General features: G+C 43.8%; 1 protein-coding gene across 3 annotated transcripts in view; it reads left to right on the plus strand.

Annotated features, from left to right (window-relative positions):
* Nucleotides 1-24,988, plus strand: part of LOC140427061 (gamma-aminobutyric acid receptor subunit alpha-1-like) — a 75,896-nt gene extending 50,908 nt beyond the window's left edge. For 2 of the 3 annotated variants that reach the window (XM_072512526.1, XM_072512527.1), the window contains exons 9-10: nucleotides 521-723; nucleotides 19,132-24,988. In XM_072512526.1, coding sequence (XP_072368627.1) covers nucleotides 521-723; nucleotides 19,132-19,443 — 515 coding nt within the window. In that variant the 3' untranslated portion in view covers nucleotides 19,444-24,988. Of the gene's footprint in view, nucleotides 1-520; nucleotides 975-19,131 lie in introns of those variants that run through there. The other variant, XM_072512529.1, reaches the window with a different exon arrangement.
* Nucleotides 24,989-25,968: the final 980 nt, after the last annotated feature.

The raw sequence follows: 25,968 nt of genomic DNA on the forward strand, positions 1-25,968 counted from the left end.
TGTGTGCGTGGGTTTCCTCCGGGTGCTGCGGTTTCCTCCCACAGTCCAAAGATGTGCAGGTTAGGTGGATTGGCCATGATAAATTTCCCTTAGTGTCCAAAATTGTCCTTAGTGTTGGGTGGGGTTACTGGGTTATGGGGATTGGGTGGAGGTGTTGACTTGGGTAGGGTGCTCTTTCCAAGAGCCGGTGCAGACTCGATGGGCCGAATGGCCTCCTTCTGCACTGTAAATTCTATGATAATCTATGATAATCAAGTGTTATTCAGCTTATCTAGATATCGCTAGACTTATGACTGTTTAGAAATACATCTCTAACCATGTTACAAAAGTAATGATCATTTCTACAAAAATTGGCAATGAAATTGAGTGCTAAATTCATAATAGTCTGTGCCTGTAGCTATATTACAAGATTCAATCAGATTATTCATAAATCAGGGCTTCCGAGTGTTTAAAGGAAGCAAATTTACACATATTACATCAAATGATTCCAGTTACATTTTTCTTATTGTGTCTTATTCAGGGGTCACAACTGTATTGACAATGACGACTCTAAGTATCAGTGCCAGGAACTCACTCCCCAAAGTTGCATATGCAACTGCTATGGATTGGTTCATCGCCGTTTGTTATGCCTTCGTGTTTTCTGCACTTATTGAATTTGCCACAGTGAACTACTTCACAAAGAGGAGTTGGGCTTGGGATGGAAAAAGTTTAGTTCCTGAAAAGGTAAAATGTGTGTCTATATTATTGTTTATTTTTGTTTAAACGAGACGGTTGAGATCCTCCTTTATAAAATGTGTCATGGCTGAAGACTGTGGGGGAGAAATTTGTTTGTGTAGCAGTAAAAATTGCTGAAGGATCAGACTGAGCACAGAAATGAGACGTGAATGCTGGAGCAAATTCAATGGTTCAATGATCTTTCCTTATGTTTTTGTGCTTATGTCGTCAAAATAATTAAACTTCTTTTTTTAGCATGATTGAGAATAAAATAGATTTTTTTATCCTTTGTTTCAAGTTAACGGATTAAAATGAATGAAATCTCCTCATGGCTGGGGGAGGGAGAAGGGAGACCATGGTAGCATAGTGGGTAGCACTGTTGCTTCACATCTCCAGGGTCCCAGGATCGATTCCCGGCTTGGGTCACTGTCTGTGCAGAGTCTACACATTCTCCCTGTGTCTGGGTGGGTTTCTTCCGGGTGCTCCGATTTCCTCCCACAAGTCCCGGAAGATGTGCTGTTAGGTAATTTGGACATTCTGAATTCTCTCTCATGCACCCGAACAGGCGCCAGAATGTGGTGACTAGGGGCTTTTCATAGTAGCTTCATTGCAGTGTTAATGTAAGCCTTCTTGTGACAATAATAATGATTATTATTATTGTTGTGGTCCACATGGGGATCAATTACATTGACAGAAGCAGGAATGATGTCCGGCTAGGAGAATTTGAGGAGTTAGGAGCCAAATTAAAATACAGAACCTCAAATGTAATGATCTCTGGATTGTTACCTGAGTCACATGTCAATTGACATTGGATCAAGCAGATTAGAGAATTAAACGTGTGGCTCAATGAGTGGTGTGGGAAGAAGGGGTTTTGATTTATGGGGCACTGGGCATCACAGCTCAGGGAAGAATAAGCTTTTCTGTTGGGCACCAGTTTCCTGGCCAATCCAATTTTGAGGAAGCCATTCCCAATCCTTTACCATGCAAATGTATGCATGGCAAGGATTGCAAAGGATTCCCAAGACGATCCCGCTATCGGGCCACCATTTTGAATGGACAGCCCTCTAGTGAGGTTCTGTGGTTGGTCACGCCCCCCCCCCCCCCCACATCACAACTCAGCCCCCTGGCCCCCCACCCCCAGATTTTCTGGGTTCCCCCCCTTTCACCAAGTACGGGGGTGATCCGACCCCTGACCCCCCCCCCCAGAGACCCCTAAATAAAGGGACCCTGTTCAGACCCCTCAGAAAAGAGACCCTTGTGAGGAAGCCCCTACAAAGAGACCCTTGTCAGGAAGCCCCCCAGAAAAGATACCTCTGTCTGGAAGCTAGAGAGCAGTCCAGATAGAGGTAGTGAAAATAAATTACTGTTGTAACACTCACCTGGGTAATACACCTGCTGGCTCAGGCACAGGAAGCAGCACCTGTCAATTCCTGGAAAGAGAAAGCAATCAGCTGTCTTTAAACCCCTCAGATCCTTGAGCTGCAATCTACGGGTTAATTTCCCTTACTAGACTGTGATTGACAGCTTCCACGCTCACAACTGTCAGCTTTGCTTCATTCATCTTCCTTCATGGTTGAGTAACTCTGAAGTGTTCTGAGCGCATTGTTTATAAACATCAATCGTTGATTGACAGGTCATAGACCAATTTCAAACAGAATCAAGTGCTATCAATTTCCTGCTGACCACTTCAAAATCAATCAGGGCAGCACGGTAGCATAGTGGTTAGCACTGTGGCTTCACAGCTTCAGGGTCCCAGGTTCGATTCCCGGCTTGGGTCACTGTGCGGAGTCTGCACGTTCTCCCCGTATCTGCGTGGGTTTCCTCCGGGTGCTCCGGTTTCCTTCCACAGTCCAAAGATGTGCAGGTTAGGTGGATTGGCCACGCTAAATTGCCCTTGGTTTTGGTCTCCACATTTAAGAAAGGATATACTTGCTTTGGAGGTGATAGAAAGAGTGCTCACTGAATGGGTTTGTAGGGTAAGGCTTTCTCCCAGGGCGGAAATGACAATTACAAGGGGGCACAAGTTCAAGGTGAGGGGGTAATGTTCAGTGGAGATGTACGGGGGAGGCTTTTTACACAGATGGTGGTGGTGGCCTGGAACGCACTGCAAGTGAGGTGGTTGAGGCAGATACATTAGCGACCTTTAAGACCTATCTGCATAGGCACATGAGCAGACGTTCATGTAGAACGTTCATGTAGAACGGGTGTAGAACGGTACAGGCGGTTGGTCTAGATTGGACATGTGACCGGCGCAGGCTTGAAGGGCCGAAGGGCCTGTTCCTGTGCTGTATTGTTCTTTGTTTGACTTATAATGAAAGGATGAGTAAATTGGGTGTATGTTCTCTGGGGTTTAGAATAATGATAGATGATCTAATTGAAACCAACAAAATTCAGAAGGGACAAGGTAGGGGAGAAGGTGACAGATTGTTCCCCCTGGTCAGGGAGTCTAAAACATGGGAGCACAATGTCAGGATAAAGAGCTGATCATTTAGGACTGAGAAATTAAAGGGTGGTGGATCTTTGGAATTTGTAGCCCCAGATCGTTATGGCTGCTCCATTGTTGAATATATTTGAGACTGGGTTAGACAGATTTTTGATCTCTCAGGGAATTCAGGGTATGCGGGCTGGGCAGAAAAATAGAATTGAAACCCAATATCAGCCATGATAATATGGAATGGTGGAGCAGTTTCAAATGACCACACGTTCTACCCCTGCTCCTATTTCCTGTCATCTTATAATTTGGAGACAACATTGAAAATCAGTGCTGCATTAATGGACCAAGTCATAGAATGGTAAAAGCAGATATTTTCTTGAAATTACCACAAGCGACAATTTATTGATCACAGCTGGATCATCTGTGGAAGCCTCATAAACAAACATGATGGGGAGAGGGAAAACTCTTAAGCTGAATCAATTTGATCTGCTTTTGTCTGATTCCTAGCAGTTGGGAATAGGGCAGTGCAGCATGGTTATGAGAGAATGTTATGTTTGCTCTTTCCATTGTGATTTGGAGCAAAAGCAAGAGAAGGAAAAATTGTTGAGTTGGATACTTGCTAAAACCTGTCAGGTGTTTGTGAATTCTTCTTTAGCAGCACAACATAAACAGATTTCTCCTCCAGAAGATATTTTAAAAACCTTGCTTGTGCACTTTTAAATTTGTATATTATCTGTACTCTGCCATTTGACCATACACAAAGAGGAAATAGGGTTAGTTAAAAGGGCATGATTGATGTTCTTAACTCGGTAAATACTATGCACTTGTCAGGCATTTTATAACAATGTGGTTATCTCAAAGCAGCCATTTGACATCTTACAGCATTTTCTGAACCTGATCCAAAGTAAACAACTATTGTGGTGAATTCCCTAACTGTTTTAACACTGCTGCTTCACATTTATATTATTTTTTAAATAGCTTGGTTCTAAGAGTGCCACCAAATACTCAAGATTTCTATAAACAAAGAAAATTGTTTGTAATGTAACAAACAATATACCTGACACCTTACTCATTTACTAGTATAATTTTCTCTTCGCCTGTGGACCTGTCACTCTTTATACAACCAGCCTTATTTTCCTTTCCATGTTTTATTTTTTTCTTTATGGGATTTGGCGGCGCTGGCAAGGCCAAAATTTATTGCTCATCCCTAATTGTGATTGATAAGGTGATGCTGAGCTAACCTCTTGAACCACTGTGGTCCAGGTGGTGAAGATGCTTCACTGTGCTGTTGTGGAGGGAGTTCCAGGATTTTGACCAGCAATAATGAAGGAACAGTGATATAATTCTAAATCAAGATGATGTGTGACCTGGAGGAGAACGTGGAGGTGGCGGCATTTCCATACTGCCTTGTCCATCGATTTGGTAAAGTTTGTAGAAGTCTTTCCAAGTTGTGCCTATTTAAACGGTGCTATCAGCCTTCTAACGATCTAGGCCCTTTGATTGGACCTTGTTATGATCCTGGCCTAATTCCCAAGTTGTTGGTAAGATTCGGTGAGGGGTAAAGATTGTTTTGGTTAAAGTAGACAGAGTTTGAGATTCAAGATGCTTGCTCAGTGAATGAAGACCCAAGATTCCATGGTTTTTGAACAAAAGTACACTTTTTTTATACAAGGTCAGAAAAATAAAACAATTTTCAACATCTATCTTATACTATAACATTCAGGGTTAATATGAAGAACATGTGAATTAACAGGCAAACTGTGGTTCAACACACCACACTAAAAAATGAATGGCACATGCAACCAGGACAGAGTCCATGGATTTCTCAACAACCAATCCAGATGACACTGAGTCAACCAATCACCCCAAAACTCTGATTCTTTCATGAGGGATTCCAATATTCACCTTCAAAGATCTAACTTGGGAATTCTCCCCAAAAGTTGCTCCAAGTCAAATGGCATCAACGACGACCCACCTCATAGATTTTCAATCTTGTCTCCCAAGATTCCACTCCCTAGAATTCCTGAATATGCACTCAAGCACCAAATCACAAGCACAACTTCAGCTCTTTGGCCATGTCAAGCAAAACAGTACCGCTCCAAAGGGGTACTTATTCCCCAAAGGCCCTCAACACCGAGTCACCAACCTTCGGCTGCCTTCTTCCCTTAATGCCTGCTCCCCTCAACCCTTTTTCTTTTTGAAGGCTGTTTCTCTGCTCTTTTAAAAAATTAAATTTGGATGTTTTCCTCTCCCTGCTTCCTTTCTGGGACTCTTGTTTTGGGATGTTTCCCTTTCCCCTCTCCACTATGGAACCTCTCCTTTTCCCTTCAACCCTGTCCCCTTACTGGGACACTAAATCTTCCATGGCGCCTGGCACCCGGTCACCTGACCCGGATTCTCGCACTATTTCTCTGCATGCACAGACATGCTGGGCCCAAAGAATGTAAACAAAATGCAAATGCACATGTTAGCCCACTTCTGGTCTGTGTAGTTTTACTCCGAGGTCCATCAGGAGTTGAGGTTGCTGACCGCCACTCTCAATATAAAGGTAGGTTGACTCTCATAACAACCAGCAGCCTCAGCAACGTGCCCACCACCCGAAATGTGCGGCAGGCATGGATGCAGCCCATTGGACGATCATGCCAGTGTACACATTGCAAACACTTGTGGGGTTGGAATCCAGATGTGGTCCTGACTTCATCATAAGATTCTGTCCACTATCCCCTTTAGTCTTCGGTATCAAATTTTGTTGAATAGCATTCCTGTGAAGTGCCGTGAGATACGTTATCACATTAAAGTATTTCCCTAAGTGTAAGTTGTTGCATTTGAATATAAGTGTAAGTAGTTGATGATGCAGTCCTTCAAAAGCTGTAAAATGCACTGGTACTTAGTCCCGATGGCTTTGAGGGGATGATCCATATGCACTTTCTCTTCCTCGGTGTTCTTTTGGCAAAATGGTCCATTCGACATTCATTTTAAATTTCCTTCTGGTGGATTGCACTGTGAAGTATACAGTGCACCATCAAACATTTTAAATCCAAGTTCATTTCAGAATTATCCAAGATATTTATTCCATAACATGACTAATTTCCACCTTAATCTGCCAGTTAGTTCCCTTTGTACTCTGTTACTAAGCAGATTGCTCGCTGCTTTCAAATTTCTCCTTGGTCTCACGCCTCCCTAAATCTGCAATCTCTTCTAGCCCAGATACTTCTGAGATTTCTGTGCTCATCTATTTCTGGCCTTAAGAGCATCCACAATTTAAATGCTCCACCATTGGTGGTTCTGCATTCAGCTTCCTAGGTCCTAAACTCTGGAATTCTAACCCTAAGCCTGTCCACCTCGTTACTTTTCTTTCTTCCCATCAGATGCTCCTTAAAACCAAACTCCTTGACCGCACTTTTGATCATCTGCCCTAATATTGCCTCATGTGGCTCCTTTAAAGGCCCTTGGGACATGGTATTATATAAAGGTGCTATATAAATATAAGTTGTTGTTCTACAACCATGGTCGGGATATCTAGCTTGAGGCATGCGACTACCAGGATGAAGGTAGGCAAATTAAATGGACTATAGTCTTCTATTATCTAATAAACCTGTATTTCAAAGCAGTAGGCCTCAACGTGAGCCATTAACGTGTTATTTTTCAGATGCTAGTGATGTATTTCTAGAATATGTTGTTTAATTTCAGATTTACAGCATTTTGTTTCTTTTTACTAGTATTTTCTACTTGTTGCTTTTTGGTGGTGGCGACGTTTTAAACTATGATAATTTGAGGTCCTGGCACCTTACAAGATCAATCAGTACACCAGTAGACACAGGAGGTGCTAAACATTACAGCTGTTGTGTATTGCTCTCACAGTCGACCTAATAAGAAAACATGGATCCTGCGATCCCATAATGTAATGGCTTGCAAAGTACAGCAAGACAGACAAAACATACAACACACAACATCTTCCTCTCCCGTTATTGCAAATGTTGGTTTTACAAAACACATTCTGAATTAGGGAAAAGAGTGCAGACTGCCTAAAAAAAAAATACATGGGTTTAGCTCAACTATCTATAATTCAGGCACTCTTCTCTGCTGATCTGGGCTACAGTGGCCTTTTGGTGCCTTTAAAGAGTAATGTTCGTAGGAGACTGATGATAATTTAGCACATGTTGCCAAATTTGAAAGTTTAGCTAATGCTGGTGAAGGTGAAACGACTTGAACTTCAGTCGAGCTGGACCAAGGAGGTGAGACTGGAGTCAACACTTATTGACTTGGACATGGCTTACTGGAATGGTGAAATCAGGCTCTTCCATAAGTAGTATGCTTCGATGGAGCTTGACATGGCAACAGTGGCAACATGTCCATGCTACGTGAAATAATTCACTGTTTGAACTGTGGACGAAACAAGTTCTGTCTGAGCAATCACAGTAGCAGCAACCCATGTATTTCCAGTAGCTTAAATATGAGTTCGAACTTCCTTTCCCGAACATGGTTGGCTGGCCAATCCCATTGCTGGAAGGATGCTAATTGAGGCATATTTCTCACACTTTGACATGAAGAACAAGATCTTACCTAATTGGCAGCAATGTCTTGGTATGGACCAGACCTCCAAAGTAGCTCCTGGAAATCTCTTTCATGTGAACTATTCCACAGTGATCTGAATGCAGTTGGTCCAAGACTGTTGACCTGACTGTTGGTGGAATAATAACTTACATGCCCCAAAGTAAACATCCTGAAGTGACTGACAACTCCATCTTGTTGGAAAAGTAAGGATGAAGGTGAGGAGAGGATTGGAAGGCCAGGGAAGAGTTGCCATGCATCACAAGGTCCATGACTTTGGACAATGTTGGGTCCACTCGAGTGACCTTCTTGATTTGGACTAAAGTGATGGGTGTGTCCTCCGCATGTGCAAAGTAGAAGATATGTTTTGGAGCAGTGTCCCTGTGGCTGACTGGTAGGGGCAGTCTCGAAATACCATCCGCATTTCCATGCGAAGTAGATTTTCTATATTTGATTTCATATGTGTGAATACTCAACATCAATGCCCAATGCGGCATCCTGCATTCAGCCAAAGAAGGGATACCTGTGTGTAGACCGAATATTGAGGTGAGTGGTCGATGATCTGTCGGGAACGTGAATTTCTGTCCAAACAACTACTGCCAAAATTTCTGGATTTTGAAAATGATCCCCAGGGCTTTAAGTTCAGTTTGAGGATATTGGTTCTCTGCTTTATTTAAAGTCCGTGAAGTGAATGCTATGGCCCCACCACACCAGAGGAATTATGTGTGAGGCAATGGCTCCAACTCCGTAAGGCGATGCATCACAGGCAAGTTGTGGAGGTAATGGGGGAGGGGGTGAAAGTGCGTCAGTACCTCGGAATCTGTCAGTGCTGCTTTCGCACTCTGGAATGCATTATCACAGGCTTCTGTTCATTTCCAGGCTTTGTTCTGACACAGAAACTCATGAAAGGGTTTCCAGCTGTGGAATAAACGTCCCCGTAATAATTCAGCAGTCCTAAGAATGAGGAACAAGTGAAGCTGGCTGATATTCTGAGTAGCTGGATCATCTGTAATAGCCTTCGAGTGTGCTTTGCAAAGCCCAGCAGCACCAATGATGGGAACCAAATATTCCCCAGAGGGCTGAAAAAGCTCACATTTGCCTTTGCGAACCCATACACTACACTTCTCTAGGCTTTGTAGGGTGACATCCAAGCTCTTGAGATGATCTCCATCAGTCTTGCCCATTACCAAGATGTTGTCAAGTAGCATTGAACCTCAGGCAAGCCACTCAGGATCTGGTCAATGGCCCTTTGAAACAGGATGGCGCTGACATTCCAAAAGGCAAATAGCATTATCTGTACAGTCTTTGTGTGCTGTGATGGTAACATATTCTTGTGACTTCTCAGCAACATGCATTTGTTGTAGGCCTGGAATAGGTATTTTTGCTGAATTTATTTCCACAGTCAGGCCAGCAAAAAGATGCTCAATTCGGGGAAGTGGGCATTGTTCAGCACACAACACGAGACTAACAGTAATCTTGAAACTCCAGAGAGGAGTATGGAGCCATCTTTCTTGAACACTTGAATAATAGGTGTTGTCCATTCACTATGGGCAAATATCAAGACCCCTACCTTGACAAGACGCTCCAGTTCTGCTTCAACATTTGGTCACATGGCACAAGTCACGGTTCTGGCCTCCAGAAATTTTGATTGAGAGCCAACTTTGATATTCAATTTTAAAGTAATCCCCTTCAGGCGTCCCAAATCTCCTTTTGAAAACAACAGCATGTTTTTTTAATAATAACTGTCAGACCAGTTTCTTCTGTTCCAATGCAATGTACGTCTGCCCAGCTTAACCGGATCTTATCAATCCATGACCATCCGACTAAAACACAATGGTCGCCTTTCAACACAAGCAGTGGTAGTTCGCAGTCTGTCAATTTAACTCCACATTAACTTTCGTTCTACTGACCATAGGTAGAAATTCCCCTGTGTATATGGGCAGAATGATATTTGCAGACATCAAAGGATGATGTATTATCGTTTCCTTATACAGAGCATCTGGTATCAGAGAAACCGCTGCCCCTGCACCCAGTTCCAGATGTATTGCTTTGTCCTCCAACAGCACTGCTACGCAGTAGCCCTGTGGAGGGCCCCCCGTTATTCAGACTCAATGTCACTCTGGTCATCCATTCCTGCTGTTTGAACTGCAGATTCTTCTTCTTGTTGTACCAGACTGCAGATTTCTTTTTCTCTGCTTTGCTTCTGAGATTTAGAGCTTCTTTTTTGTTTTTACACGTGTTCCTTTTTGCCTCACTGACAGCATTCAAAGTCTCTGCACCAACATTCAAATGGATGGTAACCAGGCTTTCCATAGATCAACCTGTCATGGAGGATATTGTTCAGGACTTTGTCGAGTTCAGTGAGCTTTTTAAGTGCTGCAACGTACTGTGCAATTGTTTCACTCTCTTCTTGGGTTCTTTTATGAATCCTAATTCATTCTGCTTAGGGGTAAGTGACTTAGGGGAAAATATGCGACTCTAGGACAATGTTGCCACATGATTTTGAGCCAGCTTTGGCAGACTGCACCAAGCATCTTAATCAACCAAAGGTTTTAGTTCCCATCGCACTTCATTAAGTTGCCACGTTTCTATCATTTTCAATTCCATTTGCAAGGACATAGGCCCAGTAAGTGTGGCCATTTTCAGCCTTTTCTTCTCTCATTTTTTTCTCAGTTGCTGTGTTGCCATTTTAAATGTGTTGCTGCATTAAGACTATCACCTTGTTTTCCGGAGCTGGAAAATCTAGCCCGGTGCATTTTCCCATTCTGTTTTTGGGAGACCAGCGACCATGGCTGCGTTTTTAACATTGGAGGACTTCCCACCTATTTTTCCAAACCGCTGCAGGCTTTCTTCTGGTATTTTGTTTGCCAATCGGGGATGTTTGCAGCCTGTTAGTTTCTTTCTTTAGGTGCTATTAACAGGCCATGTCCCACCGGAATCTGGATGGGATGCGACCGGTAGACCTCTCCCAGGATTCCCTATGGTTGTTATGCCTTACACGATCAGGCGGGATCCAGACTCACATAGTTAATTGAGCTTATAAACCGACTTAACTCTGCCTATGTGAGATCGAATGGCCACCCGGCATCTTCCTCGAGGAGACCCCAGCCGGGCGCAGCTTAGCACTCTCTCAAATGGGGAATGGCACTTGAGAGGGGGATCTCCCAGGTGATCGGATTCCCCCTGTGGACGGCCTCTGGGTAGGGTGGTACCCTGTCATTGCTGGAGCTACCCAGGCACCTTGGCACTGCCAGCCTGGCACCCTGGCAGTGCCACTTGGGTGCAACGCTGGCTTTGCAAGGGTGTCCAGGTGGAATTGCCATGCTGGCAAGGGCACTGCCAGGGTGCCCAGATGGGACTGCCAGATTGGCAAGGGCATTGCCAGGATGCCAGCCTGGTAGTGCCAAGGTAGCATTTTGCCCATGTCAGAGATCAGGCCCGGGGTGCCCTGCCTGTGTGAAGGTGGCCTGACGACCCCCTTATAGGTGAGTTGGGGCATTGGAGTCCGGGGGTCTTTGGTGGAGGTTGAGAAATATGGGGCTGGATTCACCGCTCCCTGACACCAAAATCGCGTTCGACGCCCGGGCAGAGAATCCGATTTGATGCCGAAATCGGGAGAAGCGCCGGTTTTGGATTCTCTGCCTCCTGAAAAGCGGCGTACTCTAGAGGTATGCCACGCCACATATCCACGGCCTCAGGCCATTGCCTGAGGCCCGCCCCCTGATGCTCTGTCCCCGACCGGCCGAGTTCACGACGGCGTGGGACTCTTACGGTCTCACCTGTCGTGAACTCAGCGTGGCGGCTGCGGACTCAGTCTGGCGTGGCCACAGTTGGGGGGGGAGGCGATCCGCGGGCAGGGGAGGCTTCATTTGGGACTGGGGGCACTGTGGGCGGGTGGTCCGGGTCGCGTGAGCGGCTGATGGGGGCTACTATTTTTGCGGTTCGGGTCCGCGGACTGAGTCCGCCATGAAGCACAGTGCGGCTGCTGCCGTACGCATGCACAGCCACAGACCGAGAAATGCTCAGGACCATATCGGCAGCTAGAGGTGGGGGCTCTACGCTGCCTCCCTGCTAGCCCCTAGCAACATGGCGAATTGGTGGCCGTTTTGCACCAGTTTTCCTGGGGTAAAACACCATCGTTTCACGCTGCCATGGGGACTTAGTCTCCCAAACGGAGAATCCAGCCCATGGGCACCATTTTTAAATGGCGCCTCGATCTCTTCCTGCACTGAGGAGCTCCGCTCGTCTGAGCTCCTCAGAGCTGGAAATGGTGCCAAGTGCTGCCTCAAAAGGGGATGTTACCTGCCTGGGGCTGGAATAGCAACAAAATGCCATTAGATAGTGCCAGGTACAGCCCCGCTCGTCCCGCCCAAAACAGTTTCTGATTTTCTTTTATTAAATTGCGCCCTATGTTGTTGAATTTCCACTCTTCCTTCGGTTGCCTGGCTGGGATTCTCCGAGCCCCCACGCCGCAATCGCGCACAGCGCGGGGGCGGAGAATGGGACGTCGGACCCGCGACCGGAGAATCGCTGCCAGCTGCGCGCGCAATTGACGCGGTGCCAATTGGGTGCAGTTGAAAGAGGCCCCCGTGGCGATTCTCCGCGGTCAACCGGCCGAGTTCCCGCCGGCGTGGTTATTGTATGGTTCCATCGGCGGGAGCTCAGCGTCGCGGGTGCAGTGGCTGTCCTGGTGGAGGGCAGGGGGATCAGTCTCTCGGTGGGGGGGGCCTTCCACGATGGCAAGGCCCCTGATCGGGGCCACCGATCGGTGGGCACACGCGATCTGGGTGGGGCCTACCTTCTTCCGCGCCGACCCGGTGTGTGGGTCAGCCATGTCGCGCGGGGCTGACGCCGCAGCATGCATGCGCGGACCCGCAGCCAGAAATGCAGGGCCCGTATCAGCAGCAGGAGCTGCGTGGCGTATGCCGGGGCCCTGCTAGCCCCCTTAAAAACGGAGAAACAAATCCGGAGTAATTCACGCCCGTTTTCTTGCGGTCTTGGGGACATAGCCCTATTATTAGAGAATCCCGGCCCCTGTTTTTTCTTAACTTAAGGTTTCTTAAAGTGCCAGCTGCATTTTCCACTATTAGTTTCTTTTTATGAGCTCTTTTCCATTATTTTGCTTTTCAATGTCCTGGGTTTGCCTTTAGTTAAATCTTCCAAACAGTTGAAATTCTCTTTTCAACTATACTCTACAGTTTCTTTTTGTGTTTAAATTCTGCAGGTTTCCTTTTGTTCCAACACTGCAGGTTCCTATATTTAATTGCCAGTCTTTGTCTGCCTTGCAGCAGTAATGCAACATACAGTTCAGGTGAAAATTAAAGTTTCACTTTTCAAGTGGCATTAATCAAAGGTCTGTCATCTCCATTGCCTGTTTGCTGTGTTGTTGGTCCTGTTACCTTTCAAGATCAATCAATACACAGGGGGTGATTAACATTGCAACCATTCTTTATTGCTATCACAGTCAAACTGATGAGAAAACATGGATCCTGCAATCTCACTATGCACTGGCTAGCAAAATATGGCTGATGTGTTACGTACTCTGGGATAACACAGGCTGCAACTGGAAGCAGCTTTAACCAAAAGATACTCCAGACCTAGAAGTTAGTTCAATCTGATTTAATGAACCAGTAGCACAGTTAGCACAGTTCTCTCTGAGGTTGACTCTCTGCTAACCTAAGTGTGGTTACTCTGTCTGACTGAACCAGACTAGCTCTTAGCCACGTGCTGGAGGTGTGATGCTGTACATACACCCTGACTCACTCTGTAGATGTTCATCAGTGGAAAGAGGCAGAGTGTGAATGCCTCGTGCCTTTTATAGTGAGATACCAACCCTGAGTATCCTTCCTGCTCATTGGTCATGTCCTGTTCTGTGTTCATTAGCTGCCTATCTGTATATCATTATCTGCATGTCTGCATATCATGACAATGGCAAGCCAGACAAAACATACAATGCATAACAAAAAAGTTGAAGCCAAAGCCTGACACCCAGAAGAAGTCTGAGTCCCAATCCTCAGGTTCTTTAGTAACTTGAGGAAGCCAGTGGTGGTGGAACAAGGATTTATTGAAGTATGTGCAATACTCAGTCCACGGCTGTAACTCTCTCCCAATCCAGTCCTTGTTATGGACAACCAACTGGTGCGGGTGTGCCAGCTTTTACATGTAGTCTTTAACAAATTCCAGCTGGGTGGCTTCCACCCCCTACCTGGGAAGATCGTACTCCACGGGTCCGATGGGGAGATTAACAATGGTCTCTTGATAGTCCCCATGGGTGTTATGACACCCCTTCCCCACACAGTCCGATTGTTCCCCTTCAGCCGCCAATGGTGGGGGCCTTCTGAGCCACTTTGCCCAAGGCTGTGCTTCAGCTTGTGGTGTCTCTGGGTCGGGCAGTGTACATCGGTTCGTCGACCAGCTTTTTCTGGCCGACTTCCGAAGTGTTATCGCCTCGATTGCGGACATCACGTTGTCCCTCTGCATGGATACTTCTGAGTCCCTTTCTGTACCTACTGGACTGGGCGCCTGGGTATAGAGGGTCAGTTCCCTGGCTGAGGCATGGTTCCAGGCACGGAGAGGATGTCAATGCTGCCAGTTGGGCACTGTGTATCGTGGGCTCCCGCTACTTGAGGCGATCCAAATGCTTCCGCTGAACTCTCCCCTGGATCCTAACTTTGGAGGAGACCCATCATGTTCTATCCAGCACGACACCTGGCAGCTAAAGTGCCCCATCTCCAATGTTGTGCGCATAGACTACATTCCCTGAGTGAAATTGCCGCCCTGGTGTCCTCGAGTCACGGTGTTGCTTCTGCACCTTGTGGTGCGCCCCACTTTCCTGCCGAGGTTCAGCAATGTGAGGCTCAACCGGGTTCTAAGCCTTTGGCCCATCAGCAGTTTGGCTGGGGCGATTCTTGTTGTCACGTTCTGCTGTGGTTAAAAAGGAACCGCATCAGTCTCATGTTCATAGAGCCCATGGTTTTCTTTTTATGCCACTATTGAAAGTCTGGACTGCCCTTTCCACCAGACCATTGGATCAGGGATAGTACCGGGAGATTCTGTTACGCCGGATGCTATTCTATTTTGTAAATGTGGTAAACACATCACTCGTGAAGGTCATCTCATTGTCCAACACCAGGACCTCAGAGATCCCATGGGTACCGAACGAGCGCCAGAGCTTTTCTACCATGTCGCTGGACGTTGTCGAGGCCAACTTGTACACGTCAACCCACTTTGAGTGGGCATCTGCTATGACGAGAAACATGGACCCTATGAAAGGTCACGGGCAGTCGCACCCATGGGAGTCCTGGCCATTCCCATGGATGAAGGGGGGCTGCCAGTGAAAGATTCTGATGCTCCTGACACACTGGGCAACTGCGTCTGACCTTCGTAATCTACACATCGATACCGGGCCACCAGACACAACCACGAGAAAACATTGTCATCGTAGAGGTGTCCGGGTGCCTTCAGCTGCTTGAGCAGGGACTCCTGCGGCGGGATTACTACGCAAGCTCCCCACAATGTAATACCATCCTCCACTCTGAGCTCTTAGAGCTTCTGGTGAAAAGGTTGTAGGGCTACATTCCGCTGCTCAAAACCTTGACGCGGAGTTTCGCCAGACTCGGATCCCGCTGCGTCTATGCGCACACCTGAGTAGCTGTCACTGGCAAGGTATCCATAAAGTTAAGAATTGCAACCATTCATCAGTCACTGATAGGGATGGGAAACTTATAGGTAATGATTGATGACAGAGAGTCTTGGCATGGCCAATCTGTGTACCCAGGCGGTGTTGAAATGCAAATTCATACGTCGCGAGTAAAAGCGCCTAACTCTGAATTCTTGCTGATGTGATGTGCGGGATTCCCTTATCCTCCCTAAAAGGCCGAGCAGAGGCTTGTGGTCAGTCACAATGGAGAAGTGCCTCCCATAAACATATTGCTGGAATTTTTTGACTACAAATATTTGTGCCAAGTCCTCCTTCTTGATTTGTGCATATTGTCGCTCAGCGTCCGCCAGTGTCCTCGAGACGAAAGCGATGAGGCGTTCTGTGACATCATCCCATCTGTGGGCCAGCATCGACCCACTGCCATGGGAGGAGGCATCGCATGTTAGCAGCTGAGCTAGGCCATAGTGAGTGAGGAGCTGTGTGGATGACAGACGCTCTTTCACTCCGACGAATACTTTGCCTTGTGAGACTTCTGGTCCTTCTTCAACAGTATGTGGAGTGGAGCCAATAATGTGGCCAGGTTGGAGATTAACTTTCCATAATAATTTACCAGGCCTAGGAACGACTGGAGTTCAGTGGCATTCTTCGGGGTCGCAGGCACTTTTATGGCCTGAACTTTGTGTCCCACTGGGTTAGTCCAACCCTATCCACTCTGTATCCCAAGTAAGTTACTGCTGTTGCACGGAACACACACTGGCTCCTCTTTAGTCAAGCACCAATTAGAAAAAACACCTGAGTATTTCTTGCAGGTTGTCCATTTGCTCCCTCTCAGTGGTGCCCGAGATGAGCACTTTGTCTAGATCGATGGCCACCTTTAGCAGACCCTGCAGGATATTTTCCATTGCACGCTGGAAAATCACCAGAGCAGATAAGACCCCAAACACGAGGTGGGTGTATTCAAATACTTCCTATGGGTGATTATGGTCGCAGATCTTCTGGACACTGGATCTAGCTGCACCTGTAAATAAAATGGTTCATGTCAAGTTTCATAAGAAAACACCCTCAACCTAGTTTTGGGTACAAATCTTCCACTCTAGGCATTGGGCACCGGCCTAGGGTAAAGCTCTGTTTACTGTGAGCTTGTAACCCTCGCAGTGTTGTACACAGTTGTCGGGCTTCATTACCAGCACCATGGTTGTGGCCCCCTCTGCAAATTGTCCAGGGTGAATAATCCCCAAATCCTTCAGGCGCTGAAGCTCCATGTCAACCGTGGCAACCAATTCTTAAGGGACAGGTCTTGCCCTAATGTACCAGGGTTGAGCATCAGTTTCCACAGAGATAGTGACCTTAGCTCCTTTTATCCAGCCCAGACCCTACTGAACAGATTCCCATGCCCATCCGAAAAACCTGCTGCCAGTTGAAACAGAGGACTTGTAGCCAGTCATGCCCCAGAAAATTGGGCCCTGGGACCCGTACCACAACCAAGGGAAGATGGACTGACTATTACCCATGTGTTACCCGAGTTACGGTGGTCCTCATGATGCTCAAAGGCTCTCTGGTGTAGGTCGCCAACCTCACCTTAGTGTTGTGTAACATCAGTGGCACTATTCCTGTGCGAAGTCATCCAAACGTCTTGGCACAAGCAAGTCTTAGGCTTGTGGTGATCTTGGCGACTGTCTTGGACAACATTCTCTATGCTGCATTTGGTGGCTCTGGCCAGCATGTGTCCTCTGGCCATACATTTGGCAATGTGGTCATCTCCCCCCCATTGCCCTTGGGGGAGCTATCCCATAGTTCTGGTGTGGCTCCTGAGTGCTTGACCCAGCTGTGAAATTGACTTTGGGGTTGCCCTTTGGGAGGAGATCTGGCTTGCCTGACCTTGTCCCATGATTCAGTAGGAGTTTGAAACCAAGGGCGGGCCAAACTATGGACACCATATTCCATGGACCCCTGCAGCTCCTGCACTCCTCTCTCTGTGTACTCACGGGACAGTGACAGCTCGATGGCCCATTTTAAATCGAAGGTGGGTTCCGCTAACAGCTTCCTCTGAGTGGCCATGTTGTTAATCCCACAAACCAGCCTATCCCTCAAAATTTCAGAAAGGGATGGCTCAAACCCACAATGCTCTTTCCAGATGCCTAAGGTCGGTCAAGAGGTCAGTGACCGATGCACCTGGAGACTGCATCGCCATATTAAATCTACACCACTGCATGACCATGGAAGGGTTAGGGTCATAGGGTTGAGCTACCAATGCGATCAGCTCGTCATATGATTTGGAGACTGGTGCGGCTCTTTATAATTCCAAAAGTCGGGGTCCCACAAGTGGTCAAGAGGAGGACTTTCAGACGGTCTTCCCCTCAAAGACCATTAGCCTGAAGAAGTACCTCATGCATTTAGCATACTGGTTTCAATCTTCCAGGTCTGCATCGAAGGCTTTCAGCTTACCAAACAGTGGCATCTTGAGCTTTTATGCCCATACGTTCCAGGACAGTAAACATCCGGGGCAGCTGGGCAGTTCCACAAACAAGTATGGATTTTATTTTTGTCCTCGTTGCCAGTTTTCCAATTTGAAAAAGCCAGAGGTACTGGAACAAGGATTTATTGAAACTATGCACAATACTCTGCCACGGCAGTAATTCTCTCCCAATCCTGCCCCTGCTTGGGCTGCTGTTGCGAGTAGACTTTAACAAGCTCCAGCTGGGTGGTCTCCAACCACTACTGGGAAGCACGTAATCCACGAGTCCCAGGGGAGATCGACAATGTTTTCTCTATGGACCTTGTGGGGGTTATGACAAGTGCATTGCTCTTGCGATGCTGTTTTTAAATATAAATGCCCAGGATGCAAGTGAATTGCTTAGTGATGCTGAGTCATGTTGGAGGCTGCCACAACCTTGCCTTTTAGAGGAAACAGCTCATAAGGTGGCCAGGAAGTCGAATGTGGTCAAAAGGGGCCATAGGAGACAAGGTCAGGAGCAACGCTCAAAATAGCGCTCGTTGACCCCACCAATTTGAGTAAATATTAACTATGGAGAAACTTATTGTGACCTGGCAGTGATCTGGACAGCTATGCACCAACTTGCACAAGACTGTTTGAGCTTGTCTGATAAAAGTATGGAAAATTATAGCTCCAAATGCATAAGCTCCTAAATGAGCTCCTTCAGCAGCTTAAGGGGCCGTTAGTTGACAGCAACCACATTTCTCACTGTCTCCCCCAGATTGGCCCCTTTAAAACTTAAAACTGCCCCGGAGGCACCGGGTCGCCGAGACGACTACCGGGACCACAATTTTAAATTTCCACCCACACCAGGTTGCGATCCCACGTCCCCTTGAAAATTCAACCATGGTGTTGTCTCAAATGAATGTCCTTGTCCAGCTCCTAAAAATAATTTTCATCTTTGGCAAATTTGTAAATCATGAATTACGAGTATGTTTTTCCCCCTGTTGAAATGGTTTTGCCTCCCATTTTCTGTATCTAAAATCGCTCTGCTTCTTATACGCACCAACCAAATTACCTAATGTCCGAGTTAATTATTCGAGATTTACTCAGAAGACCGATGTTCATTATCATTTCCCTGTCCACAAGACAGTATCAAAGGACAATTGGGGGAAGGAAAGGAAAAGCTGTGCAATATATGGGAAAAACTGAACTTTGCTGAAACAGAAATTAAACCAATGCCCTTTTTAAGTGTAATTCTTTTATTGATGATGACAACAATGTGCTTTCTCTTCAACAGTATTTTTTGGGGAAAATGTTTTGAATTTTGTTTCACAGAGAAAGGAAAAGGAACGAGAGGCTCTATTGAAGAAAAACAACACCTACACAGCAACATCAGCGAACTTTGCACCAAACATTGCAAAGGATGCAGGCCTGGCAACCATTGCAAAGAGTGCTGGTGTAGAATCCAAAGAACCCAAACCAGAGCAAAAGCCCCCAGAACCCAAGAAGACGTTCAACAGTGTCAGTAAAATTGACAGACTGGCCAGAATAGCATTTCCATTAATGTTTGGGATTTTCAACTTGGTTTATTGGGCTACTTATTTGAATAGAGAGACAGTTATTAAAGGTGATGATGAACATAACTAGAAAACATTTAAAGAAAAAGAGTTCCTTAGATTTCAAACTAATTTTATTTATTGGGAAATTTCATGACATTTCTAACAGATTACAGCTGTTGCATACATTATTTGTTGCATACATTATTTTTATTTTGCCCTTTCTGAAACAAACTCCTAATATTTTTCTGATACCATCAGAAAGAAAACTATCTTGTATGAAGCATTATTACCTTGGCGGTAACACCAGTCTAGTTCTATGTCCCAGCTGATATTACAGAGTTATTACTGATTCGCTATTCCCATTATCTAGCGACTTTCTTCTAACAGCATGTACATTAACAGAAGAAATTTGGATTTTAAACTACTCTCACGGCAGGGTTCATGTGAAATGTGAAATAGTCTTTAATATTTCTGGCTCTTGACCAGGAGTAGTGAGAAGCTTTTCTATCCAGAGTTGGATAAGGTCCCCGGTTGGCTTTGGTTGCAGACTTTGTAGATCTGTTTGTTTTATTTTCAGGCTCTTTCGAAGGTATATCTAGAAGAAAGAGATTTCAAAGTTTGAACTTTATCATGCAAAGGTTGAATATGTTTCAGCCATATTTTCTTTAAAATTATGTGGAAAATTTACCCATAATAACACATGGTTTGAAATGCAATTAGTTATTATGCACCAAACATCGACATGTTTACTCTAGGATAGCAATAGCTATTAAAATAGCCAGTGGGGTTTGTGACTCAAATGGTAGTTACTGAATGATAAGCCCTTAATGTAAGGAGTGTGGTGTCAACTAGTATGTAATTATTTCTTGCCTAGATAAGTGAATTGCTCTTTTCAGATTAATTTATGGAACACCCTCATTCTCCCTACCAAAAATCAGCAAAGTATTTTCTATCTTTAAATAACAAGGACATTTAAATTTGTATTATTTAAAAGCAAATTAGAAAATCCTAAATACCTAAATATCTTTATGTTGTTAAGTGATAGCTGGATGCATTACTAAACAGTTCTACATAAACCTGTCACTTCAAGTTTCAGCGATACCAATAATGTTAGCTTTTTCCACTTTTTTGAGCTAACAAAGGTTGTCCGTAATAATCACTGAATTTTGATACAATCAAAAGGCCTGTACTGGAAAACGTTGAGGAGCCATGCAAACATTCTTTTGAAAAACTCAAGAGTTCACCAAATAAACGTATCTTGTCGACTACAGCTTATTAAATGTGATAATTTTATTTTGATGTCGATGATTTTTTTTCCCCTTATTTATTACAACTACAAGACAGGTGAACAGTAACAGCACAGCACTCCAAGTGGTCTTCCTGCCCAAGCTATACAACGCTCGCTTGCACTAAAAACTCCTTATTGGTGTTTAAATTAACTGATTTACATCATTTTGGGGTGTCAATGTACTTGTAAATATTGAATAACTACCGAGTGCTGGAAATACCCAGCACATTTGGCGGCATCTGTGGAGAGAGAAACGAGAGTTAAAATTTCGAGTCAAACATGATTCTTCCTCAGAACTGGGCCATTTCTAAAGAAGAGACATATTTGACTTGAAGCGTTAACTCTGTTTCTCACTCCAGAGGTGCTGTCAGACATGCTGTGCATTTCCAGCACTTTCCTTTTTCTTTCAGACTTCTAGCATCTGCGGTATTTTGCTTTTATGCTTGTGGTTGTTGTTCTTTTCTTGGAAGGGGATTATGCAGTTTTGCCATTGGGATTATTTCTGTTGCCAAGCAAACTGAATGATATCATATGCCAGAATATGTGCAATTCTCTAGTGACTGTTTGACGATGCTAAGCAACAGAGATCCTCAGCAGAGCACCCCAGAAAAGCTACTCAATGCCAAAACAAAATATACAAAAAAAAGGCAATGAAAGGAACTTTTCTAAAGAGAAAAGACTTTTCAAACTCCTTTCACTGCCATTGGCAACATTGCACCCGCACCATCAGCCCTAATGTAAATCCCTCCCATCCTCTGCACAGACCCAATGATGTAAACCATTTGGTGAAGCTTTTCCCAGAAGCAATTAAAGATTAAATAAAATACAAATTCATCTTCAACAGGAATACAGCCACGAGGGAAATGAAAATATTCTGAGCAGGTTACAAGGATGTTCCAGATAAGCTGTATTCTTATTGTTCATTCATACCTTCTTATGTTTTTGGTTCTCAACCCGTCTATAGTCCATGCCATCCCATAGCACACCTCCCATGCCATCCTGCGCGTCCTCCCTCCCCAACTGCACTGCTGTCAATATCAACAACAAGATTCCACATCTGTATATTCTCTGACACAGACAATGATGAGACATTTTGAGAATGATTATGTGTTGCTATGAGTCTTCCGAAAGCATGCGGCTAAACCTATCATGTGCACAGGGCTCCGACTAGAGTTAATGTGTCCAGCTGCGGGGAGTGGGGGAGGGGGCGGAGAGGGGTGTGTGTGGTCACGGTGGTGGTGAAACTTTGCAACAATTGCAAATGAATGCAAACCAGAATGTGGTCATTATTATAAAGATCATCAGATTCAAGACACAGCAGATTCTATTATCTTCTACTTTGCAAAGTCCATCCATATTTGATCAACAGGGAGAACCAAAGCTAAAACTTGAGATATTCATGATATAATCTAAAATATAAATAGTTTGAAAATTGCTGCTTGAATAACAAAATATACAGGCCCGACAACCTTATGAGCTGATGTTGTTCTTTATCAAACAAAAGTGTGACTGAGTTTAACTTGGTATTTTCGACAAATTACAATCTTCCTCTCTTGTGCATAAGCCAAGAGGAAACTGCAATGCACACAAAAAATTATGAATGTATTTAAGGTGGTATTTGATCAGTGGAGGGGGAAGCTCATTTCTCAATGAAATCACTGTAGAACACTGTCATAGATCAGTTAATAAGTTAACTTTAATATCAATTATATAAGCTGCACAACATCACATTACTCTTCTCTAAACTGCTATTAGAATTATGGAAAATGTCATTAACTGACACATACATATTCCAAAACATTTTTTTAATTGAAGAAAGATTTATTTTGCTTTATTTCTCTTGAAACAACTTTCTGCTCACTGCTCCATGTCCACTACCTATCACCACTTTGCTCACAAAATGGATATTACAGCCGAAACCCTGTTCAAACCTTGAATAGGTTTGTTAGACATGGGTCTTAAAAACATAGTCACTGGATCCCCGAGCACCAACCTGAGCTGAAAGGTTTTCTGGCATCTTTAGTCTTTGTTTTAACATCCAAACAGCAGAATGTAAATAATACCCAATTAATGTCACTGGAGTGATACATTTTTGAGAGCACATTCAACCAAAAATGAATGTGGTGTTATGCAGTTCCAGAATTTATTCTTCAAAAACACCAAACAATGCAAATTATTGAAAAATCAATAGCACAGATAATAATTAACATGTACTGTACACACTGGCATACATTATAGTGACTTTTGTAATCAAACTCTGAAATTACTCTGATTTCTTCCATTTGAATTAAGGAAGAAAAGGAAAAAAATATGTTCTATTGAACTACTCCAATGTTTCTAAATAATCCAAAGAAACTTTTTTATACTTATTGGTATTCCTGAGCTTTGGCACTAAGCATAGGGACAGCCTGGGAAAGGGAATTTTGCGCAGAGGTCACTTTGATGTGACCCCAGTGCCTCTTTCAGTGGGAAAGATAAGGCCACAGAATGCAATCTGAATTGATGATGTTAGTGGTTCAAAATTTGCAGTCACATTATGAAGAGATCCGCTTAAAATGACGGTTTTCAGGCAGTTTCTGAACAGCTAATCCTAAAGCTTCAAATGTGTCAGCATTGTCTGACTAAAAGGCACCAATATGTGTAAAGACATTTCTTTGTACGACCATTCATAATTTTGGTCCAATTTGATAATCTATATGTACCCCTTAATTAAGTCCAGTTTGTAAATATATTATCCAAATATTTATTTAAAAAAAACTATACCTATGTAGTTGAAAAGCAGTGTTGAAGGAGGACTTAGAAGTATAACAGTGTTATCTTAACAAAATCAAGCTGACAAAATCCCTCATCTTCATAACTGCCTTGTATTTTAGCAATATTGCTGTGAGAAAAATATACTTCAAATGTAAGGGCTTCTAGTATCTGTGGAACTATAACTTTAAAAAACCTGTGTAGATAAAACCTGTATAGAATTTTCTTTTATTTTGGGGACGGGGCTCCTTCATCTTCCCTGTAAATGCTTTGGATGCTTTTTGCTGTCCACATCACAATTTGTTTTTGTGGAAAGTCTCATCTTACAAGAATGCTGCTGTCTTCACCCACCGCTGAACTAAATGTTACTCCCTTATGTCTTCATGTGTCTTTCTCACATTGTTGTGATTAACTAATGAAATTAGTCAGCTTTTTTTGCTATGCAATAACCGCTTTGTATCACTTCTTGGTTCTCAACTTGTAGATGTATATGTGAATTGATAAATAATGTATAGAGTAAAATACACTTTACCAAATTGAAGTATCCTAACTGAGCTTTTATAAAGAGCTTTGCTGAGTCAGTTACCAGAGGGTTTTGTCAAATTACAAAAAAATCCCAAACTTTTAAATTCATTTTGAAATAGTTTGGTGGGAAAGGGACTGGGGAGTTAAAGATTTAGGAACATACCATCTTAATTACTATTTAATGTTGTAAACACTGGCTGGTATGAGAACTTTAATTTGCAATTTGTGTAACTCATTATTGAGCATTTTCCAGATATTTGTAATACTAAATCTGGACGGTAGGTGAGGGACAGGGAAAATCTTGTGAATTCAATCTTATTTTGAAAGCTTGGACTTTTTAACAAAATAATTAGACAGAACCCTCCATTTGCTGAAATCATTTTGTCTTCCTTGTTGATTACAATTATTATTATTGGAAGGCTGCTAATTACTGTTGGATTAATGGCAATTACTAGGCTAAAGCGTCAAATGACGTTCGCACATTTGTCTAATGATGAGAGATATAATGTACCCAGATGTAATAAATCCCATTAAAGCTGTGGTATTCCTCTTTGACCTGCTCAGGCTTTAGAATTACTATGACCTGTTTTTGTTTTTAAATAAATCTTTTTCTCTAACTATATAAATTAATTTGAAATTTGCTGTCTCTGAACATATTGCTCTTGCTATTTCTGGATTGCTCTTGCTACTTCTGTAACTATTTGTCTATGATTTATACCATAAGTAATGTTTTGCCAGAATTTTTAGGTTTTGAAAGGGAGCAAGACATAGAAACACACTAAAAAGGACAGGAAAAGACCAGTAAATCCATCATACCTGTCCCATGCACACTTCAAGGTTATATCAGTGATTGCATGATGATTGATTACATTTTTATAATTGCCTTGTTTGGTCTGAAGGAGAATACTGCAACTTTTAATTTCTGAAAAGATTGTATTAGGGTCTGATGAGAAAGATAAGAAAATATTTTATTGGATTATAGAGTTTATCACAAGTTCTTGAATATATTTCAGTCTCTTATAGTTGCTACTGAACTAGTTGATGATAATAAACTTAAATTATTGGTCAACTTGCGTGTCATTGTATCTGCAGCAGCTCTCTTGTCTTACTCCAGGTGGACTTGCTATAATATATACATTGTCCATTGAATTTCATAAGAAGCACATTGATTATCACTTCTAAAATAACTGTGTAGTAACAAAATAAAAATTGTTCATAGATTATCATAGAATTTACAGTGCAGAAGGAGGCCTTCGGCCCATCGAGTCTGCACCGGTACTTGGAAAGAGCACCCTACCCAAGGTCAACACCTCCACCCTATCCCCATAACCCAGTAACCCCACCCAACACTAAGGGCAATTTTGGACACGAAGGGCAATTTATCATGGCCAGTCCTGCACATCTTTGGACTGTGGGAGGAAACCGGAGCACCCGGAGGAAACCCACGTGCACACACACGGATGTGCAGACTCCGCACAGACAGTGACCCAAGCCAGAATCGAACCTGGGACCTTGGAGCTGTGAAGCAATTGTGCTATCCACAATGCTACCATGCTGCCCTCTTGCAGTACAATGATCTTGCAGTACAAATACTGTTGGCCATTAACTATATGAAGCACATTTTTAGTCATTTTTTACATATATCCACTGCCAGCATAGAATCAGAACAAATATTCTGAACCTCATTCAACCAATATTAGACTTCAGTATGCACTGGATGGCATTTGAATTTATAGTCACAAGACAAATGAATAACGTTAGAACTCGCCACATGTTCAAGTATCCGGTGGATAAAGGGCACTACAATTAGACACCATGAAAAACATAATGATGTCCCAATTGTATATTGTGTTAATGTAATAAAAATAGAAGTCAATGCAATATTGCACATCCACATATTATTTTGTAACAATTTAAGCTATCAGCTTTTTAACTTCCTTTTGATAATGATAAGGGCACATTGGGAATTAGAATCTAAATTTTGATACAGGGCGTGATTTAACAGAAATGAAGCAGAGTTCCGCGTCAAGCACATTTAGCCGGGTATTT

The sequence above is a fragment of the Scyliorhinus torazame genome, chromosome 7, assembly GCF_047496885.1.
Source record: "Scyliorhinus torazame isolate Kashiwa2021f chromosome 7, sScyTor2.1, whole genome shotgun sequence".
Lineage (NCBI taxonomy): Eukaryota > Metazoa > Chordata > Chondrichthyes > Carcharhiniformes > Scyliorhinidae > Scyliorhinus > Scyliorhinus torazame.